This window comes from Panthera pardus, unplaced genomic scaffold, assembly GCF_024362965.1.
Source record: "Panthera pardus isolate Hobbes unplaced genomic scaffold, ASM2436296v1 HiC_scaffold_12, whole genome shotgun sequence".
In the NCBI taxonomy this organism is placed as follows: domain Eukaryota; kingdom Metazoa; phylum Chordata; class Mammalia; order Carnivora; family Felidae; genus Panthera; species Panthera pardus.
The window spans coordinates 16,708,539-16,727,811 of record NW_026526677.1 but is presented as its reverse complement, the minus strand read 5'-3'; the positions used below and the strand labels follow the sequence as shown (position 1 = coordinate 16,727,811).

The 19,273-nt window shown below is 48.5% G+C and overlaps 1 protein-coding gene across 1 annotated transcript; it reads left to right on the top strand.

The window, feature by feature from the left end:
* The first annotated feature begins 2,744 nt into the window (after nucleotides 1-2,744).
* On the top strand, nucleotides 2,745-19,273 carry F2 (coagulation factor II, thrombin). Its single transcript, XM_019412344.2, has 14 exons — nucleotides 2,745-2,878; nucleotides 3,252-3,415; nucleotides 4,128-4,152; nucleotides 4,410-4,460; nucleotides 5,890-5,995; nucleotides 6,104-6,240; nucleotides 7,623-7,937; nucleotides 8,264-8,389; nucleotides 8,473-8,599; nucleotides 9,296-9,463; nucleotides 9,990-10,163; nucleotides 10,384-10,565; nucleotides 18,801-18,871; nucleotides 19,014-19,273. Exons 1-14 carry the CDS (start codon nucleotides 2,800-2,802, stop codon nucleotides 19,155-19,157), a joined length of 1,869 nt encoding a protein of 622 aa, XP_019267889.2. The 5' UTR covers nucleotides 2,745-2,799; the 3' UTR covers nucleotides 19,158-19,273.

Genomic DNA, 19,273 nt, shown 5'->3' with positions numbered 1-19,273 from the left:
GGAAGCATGTATGTATTTGGAATAAATTTTGCTACTGAAACACCCATCAAAAAACAAAAAAACAAAAAACAAAATGAAGTTCTCATCAGCAAAGTTCTCCCTGCTAATTGGATTTGCCACTGGTACCATGGTGTGTGAATTCGTCATCATGACACGTAAACCCAGGCATAAGTCTGGGAAAGCAGGAACCAAATCTAAGCAGAAAGCTTCAGTTACTTCCCAGTGCTTAGAGAACCAAGGTTTTCTGCTTGGAATATCATCTGCAAAGAGCCTGAGGAAGATGTGACCCAAGGCTTGTCTGTTAATGGCCATGTCTGCACATGTGCATGCCATAGGTTGAGCAAGTCTTCAAAGAGGCCAGTATGAGTTTTTCAGCAACAGGCTTGTGAGGCAAATATTGTTCTTACTCAGATTCTACAGCTGGTGAAACCCAGACCGGGCCTCCCGAACCAGCATTCCCTTCTATCGCTATAGTGCTTGTCTGTCCAGATTCTGCCAGCGAGGGAGCAAGGGGGCGGTCAGCAGGCCCCCACTGAACCCTCAGTGGAAGAGCTGCTATGTGTGGTGTGTTTTGTCCTCCTGGCCAAACACCCTCTCCTCTTGCCTTTTCTCTCTCTCCTGGTTGACTCAGCACTGGCCTCAGCTGATCCTCGGAAGAAAAGAGGATCGCCTGTCTTGAACCAGGAAGGATGAAGCCACACCTGTCTTCTCTCCACTTCTCGAGAGCCCTTCCCTTAACATGTAATTTTTTTTAACGTTTATTTATTTTTGAGACAGAGAGCATGAACAGGGGAGGGTCGGAGAGAGGGAGACACAGAAACTGAAACAGGCTCCAGGCTCTGAGCTGTCATTACAGAGCCCGACGCGGGGCTCAAACTCATGGACCACGAAATCATGACCTGAGCCGAAGTCGGCCGCTTAACCGACTGAGCCACCCAGGCGCCCCAATATGTAATTTTTAAAGAAATGAGTGAAGTAAGATCTTTTCAATATTCCACTCAAAAAAAAAAAAAAAAAAGTGGGCTCAACATCCTTAGTCAACAGGGAATCCAAATTAAAGCCACAACGAGACACCTGCACCTCCATCAGGATGGATAATACGAAATGGGTGGATAATATAGAGGGTTAGTGAGGATCTGAACGACTGCAGCTCTCAGGCATTGCTGGTGGGAGTGTAAACCAGTACCCCCACGCAGGACAACTGTTTGGCATAGCGACTTGGGCAAAACGTATGCCTGCCTTATGACCCAGCAAATCTACTCTTGTACATGGATGTTTACAGCCACACTATTCATTATAGCCAAAACAGGAAACTAATCCAAATGCCCATCAACAGGTGAATGGATAAATAAAACGTGCTCTATTCAGGCAGTGAGATGCTATGGCAGCTTCACTGATACACACAACATGGATGAATCTTAGAAGCCAGATACATAGAGGTATATGCTGTAGGTTTCCATTTCTGTTAATTTCAAAAATAGGCGAAACTGTTCTAGGGTGATGGTGGTTACAACAGTGACACTTAGGGACAGCATGCGAGGGACTGGGGTTAAAAATGTTGATCTGGTGGTTACATGGGCACATGCATAAAAATGTGAGCTAAACACTTAGATTTTTTCTAACATTGCTGCATATAAGTTAAACCTCTATTTAAAAAACAATCAACAGGTGCGTGGGTGGCTGAGTCGGTTAAGCTTCCGACTCTTGATTTCAGCTCAGGTCATGATCTCTCAGTGTGTGTGTACGAATAAAACTGATTTGTGGGAGTCCTGACCCCCAGCTCTGTGCCAGCTGTCTTTCTGCTCTGCTTGGCACTGGGCCCTGCCCTGTGATCTTCCCAGACTCTACATGATGGCAGTCTAGACCCAAACAGCCAGGCCTGAAGGATGGCAAGACAGGAACCTGTGCTCCCTGTGTTCCTGCTCTTTGTCCTTCTGTCCTCATAGATGCAGGACTAATATTTACCTTGTGGAATGCAAACAGAAAATGGGGGAGGGATGGGAGTAGGGCTGGGCGAGGGGCAGGGTAGGGCCAGCAGTCACTCTAGGCCTGGCCCAGGACAGATAGGCAGAAGGAGAGGGAGGGGCCCTGCCGAGGAGTCCCAAGGATTTGGGCTGGTCCCTGTTCTGGGGCCAGCAGCCGGTCCTAGGAGGTGAGAGGAAACAAACCAGAGGCCCAAAGGCCCTGGATCCGGCTCCTCCTCCCAAGCAGCCACTACTGGTGGCCACACCTCCTCAGCTCCCAGGCAGGAAAGTGGTTGAAAGGCTGGGGCAAGGAGGGCAGCTCTCATCTGGCCACACCCTTGTCTCTGGTTTCATTTATCTGTGTGTTGTGCTTACATAAACCTCCCACGGGTTTATACATAATGCCTGCTGATTATTAAGCACTTATTACATTTCATGGGCATTACATTCATAATTGCCGTTAGTCCTGTTCTCCTTGTACAGATGCAGACATTGAGGCTCATGGAGATTAAAGCAACCATCACCATGTGTGAGGATTGGAAGGAGCCTCAGGAAGATCTGGTGTGCCCACTAGCCCCAGTTGGCCCATGTCTCCAGGAGGGAGGGGCTGGGCGATGGTGGGCACACTGACCTTTCCTTTGTGACTTCCTCTCAGACCATCTATCCCTGGTCCCAGGAGGGCCTGTCTTCCTGGATGGTGGGGGGTGGACTATCTCCACTAGTCCCATGGCCCTGACTTGGTGACCTCTCCCTCTTGGCTGATTTCTTCATGTTAGTTCAACATTAACCCAGAGGGGTCAGGACAAGCCCTCAGAGTTCCAGGAGCTGACACACTATGGCGCACATCCGAGGCCTGTGGTTACCTGGCTGCCTGGTCCTAGCTGCCCTGTGTAGCCTTGTGCACAGCCAGCATGGTAAGAGGGGCTTGGAGGTGGAACAGGCTGATAGCCTGGGATATGGGCCCATGGGCCAGGGTCTCCTGCCTTGACCGAGAACACAGGGCCAACCCCAAGTGGGTCTCAGCCTACAGCATACGGCTTAGGGAAGGAGTCGAGTGCTCAGGTCTGGATGTCCAGTGACTGCTCCCCTCCTTCAGGATGGGGAGTGGGGTGTCCAGTGAATGGAGAGGAGCTGGTAGGCTACTGATAGCAGCCTTTTGGGTCCTGCTGCTATCCCAGGCATCCCTTTCGGAAGCCAGCGGGGCAAGCCAGGCTCGCTTCCTGCCACCACAGAGGCCAAGACGGCCTGGCTCGCTGAGGCCGCTGTCCCACGCCCCTCCTCCTGCAGTGTTCCTGGCCCCTCAGCAAGCACTATCGCTGCTCCAGCGGGTCCGACGTGCCAACAGTGGCTTCCTGGAGGAAGTGCGCAAGGGCAACCTGGAGCGAGAGTGTGTGGAGGAGCTGTGCAGCTACGAGGAGGCCTTTGAGGCCCTGGAGTCTTCCTTTGCCACGGTGAAGGCCGGCTACGCGGCAGGGTGGGGGGGCGGGCAGGGGCCATCCAGGCGGGCCCAGCTCTGGGACCACAAATGAGGCAGCAAGGGACACCTCGGCTCTTAAGCTATTGGTAACTTCAGGTCCTCTTGGGCCCCATTTCACTGGGTTGTGGAGATGAGCGACCTCAGCCTTTCTTGGAGGGCTCGGCACCCGGCTGTGTCAAGATCTGGTGGCCTGGTGAGGCTCCAGACCATCAGGGGCTGCTCTGTCTTCATATGTCTGTCTGCACATGTGCACTGAGGTCTCTGGGGGCCCTGGCCCTGGCCCACATGGCCTCTCAGCTCCAGCTCTTCTGCGGTGGAGCAGTGGCCTGTGGAGTGTGGGACTCTGGTGAGGCCTCGGGGTTCTGGGTGCTTGGTGCAACCTTTCCCTTCCCCAGGGCTCTGCCTGGGCCCCACGTACCCTACCCCCTTTCTCCAGTCTAGCCCACCCATGGTTTTGGTTGGTTGAGGGAGGGACTCCCCTCTCCTCAAATACTCCTCTCCTTAGTGGGCTTGTGTTTCTGAAAACAAAAATAGGAAAACTACCACAAACCTCCCCAGAGCCTGCCCCCTGTGTGACCAGGGTGAGAGAAAGAAGAAGGTTTAAGGAGAAAATATAAAGTCTGTTGAAAAACAAAATGAAACAAAACAGAATGTGCCACAACCTCATGCCAGCCCTTATTTTTCAGGATGTATTCTGGGCCAAGTACACAGGTGAGCACTGGGAGGGGCTTGCTCTTGGAAGGAAGTCCTGGGGACCCCAGTGAGAGGATGTTCTACTCTGGAGAATCTTCTGGTCATGCACCTATCCGTCCCTCCACCCATGCCTGTTTCCTCCCTCCCTCCCTCCCTCCCTTCCTTCTTACCATCTGCCTGTCCCTCTCGCTGATTTTGCATTTCATCTCACCCACCCTCTACTTGAGCCCATCCTGTCCCCACCCCAATCCCAAAAGTTTCTGGGTCTTTTCCAGCTTGTGAGTCAGTGAGGAAGCCTCGAGACAAGCTCGTGGAATGTCTGGAAGGTGAGGAGCTAATGCGCAGGTGGGGGGCAGGATGTGAGCAAGCAGCCTGGGAGAAGAGCGAGGTCGGGTGGGTTAAGGTTTGTGGCCTAGCAGTGGTGGCCTCTAGCACCTGACCTTGCCTTTCTGTTCCTGTGGTCAAGGATGTATCTTTACACCTGGCTCTGTACCCAGCAATGAATTAGATGATTAATGTTGGAGGAACAAATGAATGAATAGATAATGAATTCATATTTAAGGCCTATTCTCATCCGAGCCTCCGTCCATGCCAGTCCGTCTTCCCCAGGTTCCCAGGGCAGAGCTCTGATGATGTCACATTCATTCTTCAGGACGTTGAGGGGTGCCCATTGCCCCCAGAATAAAGCACAGGCTTGTTAGCCTGGCAAACTTTGCAGGTCTGGCCTTAACCTTCCCTTCCAGCCTTATCTCCCATTGTACCAACCGTAGACCCAGACCCCCAGCTACTCAGACAGCAAGCACTTCTCTGTGCATGCCAAGATGTTTCTACTTCCTGGCCTTTGCTTTCATTGTCATCTTCCCCTGGAGCAACTGTCACCACTTACTGAAAACATGCCTATCCTTCAAGGACTAGTTCAAAGCCATCACCTTGCTAAGCCTGCAAGGAGCCTCCTCCCTCCTCCACAGCATTCTGAATACATCTTTTATATAACAACAGACCCTAGCTCTTAACAATAACTCTTTAACCATTGGCCTTTTATTTGTTAAAGAACTTATTCGACAGACATTTTACTAAGCTTCTGCTACATACCAGGCACTATGTTGAGTGCTGGGGATTTTAAGAGAGCCAAGGATCTCACAGTCTCGTAGGGAAACAAAAATACAAAATATCAGTGTGATTGCTGGAAAAGCTCTATTCCGGGTGCCAAGACAATGCCAGGAGAAGGAACATTTAGTTTGCTGGCAGAATCAGGGACAGCCCCCCAGAAGAGGCAGAGTTCCACCTAAATTTGTGGGAAGCACTGATGAACCAACCAAAGAGCATTCCAAGGCAAAGGAAACAGCATGTGCAAAGGCCCTGATGCATGAGGAGCTAAGATAACAGGACAGATAGACCAGGGCAAGATTAGAAGGACCTTGTTCACTTTGTCATCCTACTGGCCCTGAGGAGCCACTGATTATAAGCTCCACGAGGGCAGGCACCTACCCTGACTATGTCTTACTATTCACGATGTCCTTAGTACCTGGCACAGTGTCTGTCACATGGGTGTCACATGGTGGGTACTCAGTGAATTTTAGGTGAGTATTGTTAAATAGATTGGTGAACTGCTGGGTACAGAGGAGGTGGCTGAGGAAATGCAGGTTAACGGTTGTGGAGCAGAAGTAGTTTGGAGGAGGTAGACAGACAGAGCTTTGCTAAGTGGGAGAGGGGACAGATCCTCAGGGTAAGAGATGTGGGCTGGGGTCTCTGCAGGTAACTGTGCTGAAGGTCTGGGTATGAATTACCGAGGGAATGTGAACTTCACCCGGTCAGGCATCGAGTGCCAGCTATGGAGGAGTCGTTACCCACATAAGCCTGAGTGAGTGATGGGTAGGCCTGTTGCCAGCGGGGCTGAGCATATGGGGCTAGGAGACATTGGGCGGGGGTGGGGGGGGCATGGCCTCTGCTGAGCAATTCCCTATTCCAGAATCAACTATACCACCCACCCTGGGGCCGACCTGAAGGAGAATTTCTGCCGCAACCCAGATGGCAGCACCACTGGGCCCTGGTGCTATACTACAGACCCCACCGTGCGGAGGGAAGAGTGCAGCATCCCCATCTGTGGTGAGCTGGGGATGAGTAGGCAGCCCATGGCCAAGACTCAGGTGCCTAGCAGCCTGGGACAGGAAGTGAGAGCCTGGCTACCTTTAGGCATGGGTTAGATATTTATAACATATTTGGGCCTGTGGGTCAGTGAAGTCAGCAGCCCAGAGAGAGCTGACCTGACCTGCCTCCCCTGTCTTTGCTTCCTTATGACCCAGGCTGTGGCTCATTCCAAAAATGCTTTCCTTCCTGCTTGAGGCTCTCTTCCCTTCAGGATGCCCTCCTTAACCATTTCAGTCCATGGGCCCTTTTCTGAGCACTACAGAGTGCTTTACGTCCAGCCTCATATGTCCAGCCCAGAATGATTCTGTTGTTATTCTTTTGCATGATGTGTCAGTTAGCTCTAGCCATCATAAGCTGCAAACACCCACAAAATCACAACCAGCCACAAAAGCTCAGGGGCTTACACCAATAAGCATTTATTTCTTATGTGTCTGAGGGTCAGCTTGGGTGCTGTGCTGATCTCAGCTGTGCTTGCCTGTGTCTGTGGTAGCCACTTATGCAGGCTGGGCTTGGCTGCCGGTTCGGCTTCAAACATTGGGTCCACCTGAGCTTGGCTCCTTGGGTGGGTTGGATCCTGGTCTGCTCCACATTACTCATCCTGGGGCTGAGGCTGAAAGTCACCATCTCCTAAGATGACGGTAGAGGTACAAAACTGAGTAGAAACACACAGTGTGTCTCAGGCCTAGACTCATAGCTGGGGTATCAGTCTGTCACATTCCATTGGCCAGGGTGAGCCACATGATCAAGGCCAAAGTCACCAGGTGGACAAGTACACCTTTGCCTATAAAATCACAGGGCAAAGGATGTGGAGCCAGGCAGGGGTAAAGAATTCGTCCACCAAATATGGATTGGTGTTCTTTGTCTTTCATGCATTCCTGTTGGACCCAATACTTGATCCTGGGATTTACAGCAAATTACTAGTCATGGTAACAAAAGCAGCTACCATTACACAAGCCTGCCCCCTGCCCCCACGTTGCAGGCATCCTCACTCAGCCCAGCTACCTTTCCTGCTGTGCCCCTATAAAAATAGAATCCTTCTTTAAATACTCCAGGCAGCCACTACCAACAGGTGGCAGATAGCCCAGGAGGTGAAACCTAGTTGCTATTTCTGGCCCATGTTGCACCCCACCCTTACAGTATGTATTTTGTTTAAATTTCTCAACACCCCTGCAAGAATGGCATTAGTCACCCCTTTTATAGGCAAGCAAAGTGAAGCTCAGAGAGGTCAAGTGACCTGAGATCACATAGGAAGAAGGTTGCAAGGCAGGGAGTCAAACCCTATGCGTCTGGCTCCACGTGTGGTTCCACCCACCCTGCTCCCCTGCCTCCCCACCCACCAGGCCAGGGGGGCGTCACTGTACAGCCGACCCCACGCTCCAGAAACTCCACGGTGAATCTGCCACCTCCATCGGACTCCTGCATCCCTGAGCGTGGCCGGTACTACCACGGTCGCCTGGCGGTGACCACACATGGGTCCCCCTGCCTGGCCTGGGACAGCAGTCAGGCCAAGGCCCTGAGCAAGAACCAGGACTTCAACCCTTTGGTGTCGCTGGAGGAGAACTTCTGCCGCAACCCGGACGGGGATGAGGAGGGCGTGTGGTGTTATGTGTCCGGGGAGCCTGGTGACTTCGAGTACTGCAACCTGGAGTACTGCGGTGAGGCGGGGCCGGGGAGCCTGAGGCTGGGGGCGGAGCCTGGGGGCGGAGCCGAGCAGCGCCTCTTCTGACTCAGGGCTGCCCCGCCGCTAGGGGGCGCGGTCCGCGGCAGCGCCTCCTCCCGGCGGCAGGGCCGGTCTGGCCCCACGCGCAGGTGAACCTGCTCGGGCCCGACGCAGAGTTCCCGAGGCCGTGGTGTGCTGGGCTCTCAGCCTCTTGCCCAAGGGCCTCCGAGGCCGCCCGGGGAGGGGGTGGGGGGTGCTGGGGAGGCTAAGAAGGGGCTGCGCACAGGCTGGCCCGGCCTCAGCCGCGCCTGCTCTCCGCAGAGGAGCCGGTGGAAGACGTGAGCGACAGGCTGGCCGAGGACCTGGACGCGCCCATCGAGGGACGCACCACGGCCGAGGAGTTCCAGACCTTCTTTAACGAGAAGACCTTCGGCGCCGGGGAGGCAGGTGAGGTGGTGGCGGCGGCGGGGTGGGGAGAGGCGTGGGGCTCGGGGCACAGCTCGGTTCTTCACACCGGGCTTGCTGTGCAGACTGTGGGCTGCGGCCTCTGTTCGAGAAGAAGTCGTTGAAGGACAAAACAGAAAAGGAGCTTCTGGATTCCTACATCGACGGGCGCATCGTGGAGGGTTGGGACGCAGAGATTGGCACTGCACCCTGGTGCGTCGTGGGGACAGCCTGGGGGGGGGGGGACTGTGGGGACACCCGCCGGGGCACTCTTACCTCACAGGCCTGGGCTTCCCAGCTCAGGACAGCTGACACTCCTCTGAGATTGGGGGTATTGCTTCTTACACGCAGAGGGTGAAGCTGAGGCCCAGAGAGCTTAAGGGGTCTGCCTACTTCAGTCAGTTTCTCTGACCCCAGAGCTATGCCAGGCTGTGCAAATTCTGGACCTGCAGAAGCTGGGGAGGGTGCAGATATCAGGAGGCAGCCCCTTGGGGTCATATGGAGGCTCCAGTTCTCAAGGGCAACCAGATCAAGCTGGGTTCTAGGCCTAGCAGGCAGCTCTGTCCAGTTGTGTGTGTGTGTGTGTGTGTGTGTGTGTGTGTGTGTGTGTGTATGGGTGTGTGTTTAATGTTTATTTATTTTTGAGACAGAAACAGAGCATGAGTGTGGGAGGGGCAGAGAGAGAGGGAGATACAGAATCCGAAGCAGGCTCCAGGCTCTGAGCTTGAACTCACCAACCGCGAGATCAGGTGCAGAGAGATAATGACCTGAGCCAAAGTCGGACACTTAACCGACTGAGCCACCCAGGCACCCCTGTCCAGTTAGTTCTTAAACCTGGGACTTTTCTACTTTAGGGCAGGTGGAGAGGCAGCCCACCTAGCTCCTAATGCTGCCCACTCCCCCTCCCAGGCAGGTAATGCTTTTCCGGAAGAGTCCCCAGGAACTGCTGTGTGGGGCTAGCCTCATTAGTGACCGCTGGGTCCTCACCGCTGCCCACTGCCTCCTGTACCCGCCTTGGGACAAGAACTTCACCGAGAATGACCTTCTGGTGCGCATTGGCAAGCACTCCCGCACCAGGTACAGGATGGGGGCCCATGGATGTCTGCCAGGGCTCAGAGTCCTTCAGAGTGATGGTGAGGGGCTCTGGTGGCTCTGGGGCATGTGGGATATATCTGTACATGTCCCACAGTAGAACACCCAGCAGTCTCTGCTGTGAGGTCCATTTGGCCATGTCTCAGCTGAGGTTTGGAGCTGGGGACAGAGAAACTAAGGCTTTGCAGAGAATGAAATCCTGGCCAGTCTCCATCTCCCCTCCAGGCACCAGGACGGGGCCCAAGTGTGAGCTGTGAACAGAGACTGTTTGGACCAGGGCCTGCAGCCTGCATTCCTCCCCCACCTGCCTAGACTCTTTGACTCCAAAGCCCTGAGCAGTTTCAGGCCGGAAGATGCTGCCAGGGCAGGAGCCAGTGCTCTCCCTTCACTGGTGGCCTGAGGGTGGCCCGTTTCCTGGACCCCGAGGGCAGGCGGTTTCTCTTCTCAGGGACTGGCTGCCCCCCACCAGGTGGCTTACAGCTTCTCCGTCTCCCTGTTGGGGTTTGCGCAGGTACGAACGAAGCATTGAAAAGATCTCCATGCTGGAAAAGATCTACATCCACCCCAGGTACAACTGGAGGGAAAACCTGGACCGCGACATTGCCCTGCTGAAGCTCAAGAAGCCCATCACCTTCAGCAGCTACATCCACCCCGTGTGCCTGCCTGACAAGGACACAGTGGCCAGGTGGGGTTCGGGGGGTGGGGGGTCTCCGGGCTGGGTTCTGGGCCTGGGGGACACTGCAGCCTTGCAGAAGTTCCTTCCCCTTCCAGGCCTCGGGGGCTCAGAGTAAACCCAGAAGTTCTTTCTGCGCCGGTGTTTTAGATTCGGGTCTCCAAGGGAGTGTTGAGGCCAGGGGGCTCCTGGAGGGGCCGGTTCTCACAAGGTCCTTCTCCTTTCCCCAAAGACTGATCCAGACTGGATACAAAGGGCGGGTGACGGGCTGGGGCAACCTGAAGGAGACGTGGACGGCCAGTGTTGGTGAGGTACAGCCCAGCGTCCTGCAGGTGGTGAACTTGCCACTTGTGGAGCAGCCGGTCTGCAGGGCGTCCACCAGGATCCGCATCACGGACAACATGTTCTGTGCTGGCAAGTCCCCCGGGCGCTTCTGGGCCTCAGGGTGGGGGGGACTGAGACATGTGAAGGGCGCAGGCCTATTCCAATCCTGGATCTGGTCACTTACAAGCCAAATGGCTTCGGGCAAAGTTGTGTAACCTCTCGGAGGCTCAGTTTCTTCCTCTGTAAAATGGAGATGAAAGTCTCTATCCTGTAAGGTAGTGTGAGGGTTAGATTAGATTGTGTGTGTGTATGTGTGTGATATTTATATTATAAACTACTAGGTGTGCTAGTCACTGGTTAAGTTGTTGATAGACATAAGTCCACACAGCATGAGGCCATGGGTGGAGGAAAAGCCATTTGTTCAGTCATTCAGCAAATATTTATTGAATGCCTATTGTGATCAATATTCTACAGTATACAACAAGGACCCAAGCACAATGCCTGTGTCCTCAGAGAGCTCCCTTCCTAGGAGAGAGTGTCCGTAAACAGATGTAGAATAGCAACCTCTGCTAGGAAGAAAAATCAAGCAGAGTAAGGGAGAGAGAGATGGGGACAGGGTAGGCTAAAGAGAGTGGTTGGTCAAGGCTGGAGAAGGTATCTCTGAAAAGAAACTAGAAGAAGTGAAGAAGAGCCAGTCTAGGGGAAGTGCACTTCAGGGTGAGGGGAGAGTAGGTTCAAAGGCCCTGGGGTGGGAGTGTGCTTAGTGTGTCTGAGGAACAACAGGGAGGCTAGTGTGGCTGGAGTGCAGGAAACATAGGCAGGGCAGCAGTAGATGAGGGGAGGGAGGGAGGCAGCCATAGATGGGCACTTCTTTTAGGGCCTTGAAGGACTTTGGCTTTTATTGAGATAGGAAGTTTTGGAGGGTTGGGGACAGGTGAATAGATGGTCTAACTTAATTAAAAATTTTTAGTTTAGGGGTGCTTGGCTGGCTTAGTTGGTGGAGCATGGGACTCTTGATCTCAGGGTCATGAGTTCAAGCCCTACATTGGGCACAGAACTTACTTTAAAAAAAAAAAATTTTTTTTTAGTGTGATTTCAGACTCATAGAAAAGTCACAAAAATAATTCAAAGAATTCCTGTATACTGTCATCAAGATTCTGTCCCCCACTTTGTGTGTGTATTTATAGACATATAAACACATATACACACACTGACAGTAAATCATACATATGCCTTTTTACCCACATAGTTGAATAGATCCAAAAAACAAAGATGTTCTCTAACATAACAAGTACAATTGTTAAAATCAGGAAATTAATAATGATATAATACCATTACTTAATCTGTGCACCTTATTCAAATGTTTTCCAGTTGTCCTACTTACTAATGTCTTCTAAGGCAAAGGGGGAAAAGGTTTTTCTCATCTGCATCCAATCCAGGGTCACACACCGTCTTTAGTTGTCAATCTTTTTTCTTTGTCTTCCATGGCTTGGACATATTTGGCAAGTGCAGCCCAGTGAATCTGTAGCTTGGCTCTCAGTTCAGTTTATCTAAGGTTTTGGTTTCCTTGTGATCAGATTCAGGCTAAGCCATGCTGTGTCCTTCTAAGTCTGCTCCGTTAGCAGACGTGTGACATCAATTTGTCCCATACCTGGTGAGATTAACTCTGACTTCTTGGTTAAGGTAGTGTCTGCATCTGGCCAGTTTCTCACTCTGAGGTTCTGCTAATAACTATCTTGTGGGGAGAAACTTTGACACTATGTATTCTGTTTCTCATCAAACCATTCTTCCAACTCTGGAGGGCTGCCTAATGGTGATTTTCTAATTCTGTCTTTCCTTCTACATTTATTAGTTATTTCATTGTAAGGGAGCCCTCTCCTTTCTTTCATTCTGTCAGTGTGGACTCCTGGGTCTTTATTCTAAGGGCTATAATTTGCTACTATCATTATTTATTTTGATTTTCAAATTTGCCAAGTTTGGCCAGCGGGAGTCCCTTCAGCCTGGCTTCTGTGACTTTTGATGTCCCTGTCATTCCTGAGTACTTTCTTACATTGGCAGAGCGAGATATTCCAGATTCAACCCACCTTCTTCCTAGTGGAGAACAGTGCTTAGAAACCAAGATCTGGGTGCTAGGTGTGCACATTGCTACTGGGATGTCATTGCTTCCATGTCCTCTCAGCAGACAGATCTAGAAAACGTGTGTATTATGCATACACCAACATCTAGATTGATTTTTCTTTCTATCATCTATCAGTTTCTCTATCTGAACCTGCCTACTGCAATCCAGCAGGATTAATTTTAGTTTCTCCCTTTCCATATTTGTAACTCTCTGTTGTAGGGATAAATTTGACTCCTATTATTCATATGATACTAACTTATTTGATCAATACTAGAATACATTGTTTCAGAATTACCCATCCATCTCACAGTGAAAAACAATCCTACTAAGGATCAGCATTTCTTCACAGTGTTTCTGTCTTCAGCCTACGGATGCATAGTTGAAATGCTGTGTTCAAAAGTAACTTGGGAGGTATCTGGGTGGTTCAGTTGGTTGAACGTCAGACTCTTGATTTTTGGCTCAGGTCAAGATCTCATAGTTTTTGGGATCGAGCCCTGCATTGGGCTCTATGTGGACAGCATGGAGCCTGCTTGGGATTCTCTCTCTCCCCCCCCCCCCCCCCCCCCTTTGACTCTCTTCCTCTGCTCATGCTGTCTCTCTCTCAAGTAACATGGGTTAGTTTTTTCTTCCCTTCTCTGTGTTTTTATTTAAAATACAGCTAGGCTTAGTTTCTAATTGTATTCAACTTTGTTGAATCCCATCTTTGTCATTTTTATTTTTGGAGTATTAACATGCTTCTGAAACTCAGACAGTGACACTCCCCTTTCCCTTCTATCCTTTTACCCCCTTATCCTTTCCACTCCATTGCCATCCAGGCTGTTAGTCACCCCATAGCAGTAGTTTGTGGTTTTTTTTTTCTTCCTGTGTTTCTTTTAGCACAAATGAGCAGACACATATGTATTTTATTCCCCCGCTTTGTTTTAATTAAAAAAAATTTTTTTTATTGTATATTCATTTTTGAGAGAGAGCACGAGCAGGGAAGGGATAGATAGAGAGAGAGGGAGACATGGAAACCCAAGCAGGATCCAGGCTCTGAGCTGTTAGCACAGAGCCCGATGTGGAGCTCGAACCCACAAACTGAGATCATGACCTGAGCTGAAGTCAGAGGCTCAACTGACTGAGCCACCCAAACACCCCTTTTTAAAATTTAAAAAAAAATGTTTATTTATTTTTGAGAGAGAAAGCGTGAGTGGGGACAGGGGCAGAGAGAGAGGGAGACACAGAATCTGAACCAGGCTTCAGGCTCCGAGCTGTCAGCACAGAGCCCGACGCGGGGCTGGAACTCATGAACTACGAGATCATGACCTGAGCCGGAGTCAGATGCTCAACCAACTAAGCCACCCAGGCGCCCCTTTTATTTCCCTCTTTTTACACACACTGTAGCATGCTGTAGACATTCTTTTGTATTTTGCTTTTTTCACTTTTTACAAAAACTTTAAAAAATTAAAAAAAAATTTTATTGTTTATTTTTGAGAGAGAGGCAGAGCATGAGCATGGGAGGGGCAGAGAGAGAGGGAGACACAGAATCAAAAGCAAACTCCAGGCGATGTGGGGCTTGAACCCATGAACCGTGAAATCATGACCTGAGCCGAAATCAAGAGTTGGATACTTAACCATTTTGAGAGAGAGAGAGAGCAGGAGAGGGAGAGAGTGAGAAAGAGAGAATTCCAAGCAGGCTCTGCACTGTCGGTGCAGAGACTGACGTGGGGTTCAAACCCACAAACCGTGAGATTATAACCTGAGCTGAAATTAGGAGTCAGACGCTTAATGGACTGAGGCACCCTGGTACCCAGGCACCCTGCTTTTTTCAGTTTATATATCCTGGAAATTCACTCCATATTGGTTATAGACTTTTTTTCCTTATTCCTTTTTTTTTTTTTAATGTTTTGTTTATTTTTGAGGTGGGGAGGGGCAGAGAGCGAGAGGGAGAGGAATCCCAAGCAGGCTCCACACCATCAGCACAGAGCCTGATGCAGGGCTCAAACTCACAAACTGTGAGATCATGACCTGAGTCGAAATCAAGAGTCCCAGATGCTTAACTGACTGAGCTACCCAGGTGCCCCTTGTTTTCCTTATTCTTAAAAAAAAAAAAAAAAAAAAAAAAAAAGCCACACCATGTAGTCCATTATGTAGACGCACCATAGCTTGTTCAACTGTTTCCTGTGTGGGGGCATTTAGATTGTTGTCAATATTTTGCAATTGAACATCTTTTCAGATGCTTGAGGACCATTTTTATAGTATTTGTTATGAATTATTCATGGGTTTTTTGCCCATTTTTTGTCCCTTTCCCGTCAATTGTTGAGAGTTCTTCATGTATTGGCAGTATAGGCCTTTGTGATATATGTTGCAAATATTTTCTCCCAGTTCGGTTTTTAACGTTTATAACCTTTTACCGTTTCTTGAAAAAAAAATTTTTTTTAATGTTTATTTATTTTTGAGACAGAGAAAGACAGAGCATGAACGGGGGAGGGTCAGAGAGACGCAGACACAGGCCCCAGGCTCCAAGCTGTCAGCACAGAGCCCGACGCGGGGCTCGAACTCACAGACCGTGAGATCATGACCTGAGCTGAAGTCGGGCGCTTAACCGACTGAGCCACCCAGGCGCCCCAACCTTTTACCATTTCTAATTAAAAATTTTCTTTAGGTAGCCAAAGGTATTAATATTTTATTGCGTCTGGATTTTGATGGAGTTAGAAAAACTTTCCTTACATCCAGGTCATAGAGAAATTCACTCATGTTTTCTTCTGGTACTTAGTTTCATTTTTCTACACTTGGACCCCTGAGTCATTTGGAGTCTATTCTTGGGTATGATGCAAGGTATGGATCTAACTTCTCTTTGTCCAAATGGCTAACCAGCTGTCCCCACACCATTTATTAAAAATTCTATCTTTGCCCAGTGATTTGATTTTTTTTTTTTTTTTAAGTAAGCTCTACCCCCAGCGTGGGGCTTAAATGCACAACCCCAGGACCAGGAGTCATGTGCTGTACCAACTGAGCCAGCCAGGCGCCTCTGCCCCAGTGATTTGAGATGTCACACTTGTCACATACTAGGCTCTATTTGTATTCAAATCTGTTTCTATTCAAAGACATTCTATTTGGTTCTCCTGGTCTGTTGTCTATTCTATTAAAGTACTGTCTTGTTTTAATTATAGAGACTTTAGCGTATGTTTTAATATCTGGTAGGGTTTGTTGCCTCCTGTTTTTCTTTTCCAGTGTTTTCCTGGCAATTCTTGCATGTTTGTTTTTCTGTATGAACTTTGGTATCAATTTGTCTAGCTCCATTAAAAAAAAAAAAAGCCTATGGATATTTTTGTTGGGATTGTGTTAAATTTATAAATTAATTTAGGGAGAAGTGACATCTTTTTGATGTCATTCTTTTCAAGGACAAGAAATGTCTGCCCATTTGCTCAAGTCTATGTTGTATCTTTCTAGAGTACTACAATCTATTATGTTTTTTTTTACTCCTTAGCACCTTATTTTATATATTGTGTTTTAATAATTTTTTTTTAACGTTTATTTATTATCTAGAGACAGAGAGACACAGAGCGTGAGCAGGGGAGGGGTAGAGAGAGGGGCAGACATAGAATCCGAAGCAGGCTCCAGGCTCTGAGCTGTCAGCACAGAGCCCGACACGGGGCTTGAACTCACGAACTGAGATCATGACATGAGCCAAAGTCGGACGCTTAACAGACTGAACCACCCAGGTGCCCCTACATTTTATTTTTAAGTAATCTCTACACCCAGTGTGGGGCTCGAACTCGCAACCCCAAGACCAAGAGACGCAGACTCTACTGACTAAGCCAGCCAGGTGCCCTCTTATTTAGGTCATTTATATCCTTATTTATTTTCAGTTCACTTGATCTTTTACTGAGTTTGTGTTAAATTCTATTAATGTATTTCTGTCTCGTCGCATTGCTTACAGTCTCTTTATAAATGTGGTTGTTGTGCTGTTTAGCACAGGTAGTGGTAATTGATATTTATTCATTATGAATTGTGGCTTTTAGCATTAAAAGTGTACTACTTCCTTAAATTATTTTCAACTTCAGGATCACTGTTTCTTCCTCATTTTTTGTTTCCATTCACTTGATATACCTTTGTCCATCCCTCCAACTTTAGCCTCTATGAATCACTTTGTTTTGTCTCTTATATCTAGCATAGTTAGGTCCTGCTTTGTGAGTCAAATTAAAAGTCATTTTTGGGGAGGGGCACCTGGTTGGCTCAGTCTGTTAAATGTCTGACTTGATTTTGGCTCAGGTCATGATCTCACCATTGTGAGATTGAGCCCCATATCGGGCTCTGCGCAGAGCCTGGAGCCTGCTTGGGATTTTCTCTCTCTCTCTCTCTCTCTCTCTCTCTCTCTGTCCCTCCCCTGCTCACGCTCTTTCTCTCAAAATAAATAAACTTAAAAAAAAAAAAGAGAGGAAGAATTAAAAGAAATCTTTTTCTTTTTTAAGTGAGTTAAGCCCATTCACATTTATCGATATGATTGAATTTGTATTCATAGTTTGTGATTATTACATGTATTATGTTTCATTTGCTGTATTTTTTCCCATGTGATCTTTTCTTTGTGTTTTTAAATATATATTTACGAAGGTTTGCATTTTTGTTCTAGTGATTATCTTTGGGCTTCTACCTTTTTGAAATGCCTTTTGTTCCTTCTTTTCTTATATGACCTATTAATTCTTAACTCCCACCTGTTGGCTATACAACAATCAATGAGTTTACACTCCTCTTCAGGATCTTTGATATTTTTAGCTTCATTTTTCTACTTGTCAGAACAGTTAATCAGCCCTTTTGCTAAAGCATTCATCTCTTGGTTGGATGAAGCAGGTTCTTCAACAACGGTTATGGTGGTAGAATTTCTTGAGTTTGTGTTTGTTAACTGTTTTTCTGTAGTCTCGACACCGGAAGCTCTGATTGGCTGTGTATAAAATCCGTGGCTTACGTTTTCCTTCCCTGAATTTTTAAAAGAAGTATAGCTTTGTTGTTGCTTACTTACTTTGTATGTTGGTTTTGAAAATCTGATGCTGGTGTAATTCTTTAGAACTTGTGAGGTATTTGGTCTTTTGTGCTTGGAGGCTTTTTTCCTTCATCTTTGAAGTTTTATTGGGATATGTCCCAGAGCTGAGTGTTTCAGGTCATTTTTGCCAGCTACCCCATGTGGATCCTTTCAATGTATACCTTTAATCTTATTTTATTTCTGTAAGTTTTCTTGGATTATATAATACATATTAGTTTTGTTCCAAGGTCTGATTTTTCTTTTAAGGGACTCCGATTTCTTCTTTGGTCTGAGTTCTACTTCAGTCCCTTTGTGTTTCTTCCTACTGATTTGTCCATTTATTTAAAATTTTTGGATGTCTGGGGGCGCCTGGGTGGCTTAGTCGGTTAAACGTCCGACTTCGGCTCAGGTCAAGATCTCACGGTCCGTGAGTTCGAGCCCCGCGTCGGGCTCTGTGCTGACAGCTCAGAGCCTGGAGCCTGTTTCAGATTCTGTGACTCCCTCTCTCTGACCCTTCCCCATTCATGCTCTGTCTCTCTCTGTCTCAAAAATAAATAAACGTTAAAAAAAATAAAAAATAAAATTTTTGGATGTCTGATTCAAGGTATTTTGTTACATCCTACACTTTTGCTTGAGGAAATTTCATTCAGTTAGTTTTCCTCTGTTTCATAGTTGTTTGGGGGGAGAATTTTTATTAGCCAAGGTGCTTTTTATTCTTATTTTTTGTTTCCCTAGTATCTTGGTATGGATCTCTTTAGTTGTCATCCATTCATTTTGTAGATTTGGTGTCATTTACAAGGTTCCAATTCAGTTCTACCCACTTCTTTTATCTAGTAGATATTTACATTCTCCTCTCCACATAAGTATTAATATTAGATGCCCATTAAATATACTCAATTGACTTGAAGTTTGGGTGTTTTCCGTATTCCGGTGATGATGATGGTGTGCGTGTGTGCGCGTGCGTGAGACAGGCAAACTAGTTCAGGGGAGAGATGCCTGTGCTGTGACCAGGGATGGAGGCGGTGAGAAGTAGCTGACTGGGATGCGTGCTGAAGACAGAGCCGTGATAAGGACTGCACGTGAGGGGTGAGGAAGTGAGGAGTCGAGGATGACCACAAAGGGTCAAGTGGACACTCGCCAGCTGTCTCTTCCAGAGGAGTGGAGGGAGCACGAGCTCTGCGCCTGAGCTCTACTCTTCTTTCTCAAGGTTACAAGCCCAATGAAGGGAAGCGAGGGGATGCTTGTGAAGGCGACAGCGGGGGACCCTTTGTCATGAAGGTAAGCATCACTGAAGGCCAGGAGCTGGTGGCTGGATCTTCTGAGGGTGCAGGGGGGGTAAGCACAGACCCAGTTTTCAGGAGGAGTTGCCTGCCACTGCCTTGGACTTGACTCTGTTGGAATCCCCACGTCTCTTCCTCAGAGCCCCTTTAACAACCGCTGGTACCAAATGGGCATCGTCTCATGGGGCGAAGGCTGTGACAGGGATGGAAAATACGGCTTCTACACACACGTGTTCCGCCTGAAGAAGTGGATACGGAAGGTCATTGATCAGTCTGGAAGTTAGGGGGCCGTTCACCTTCTAGGCTCCTCGCTGCAAAATCACAGAAACCAAGTCGGAGGAATTATTTTTGTGCTTTGTTCCTAAAAGTATAGTTCTCAATAAAAGTGCCTGTCAACAAG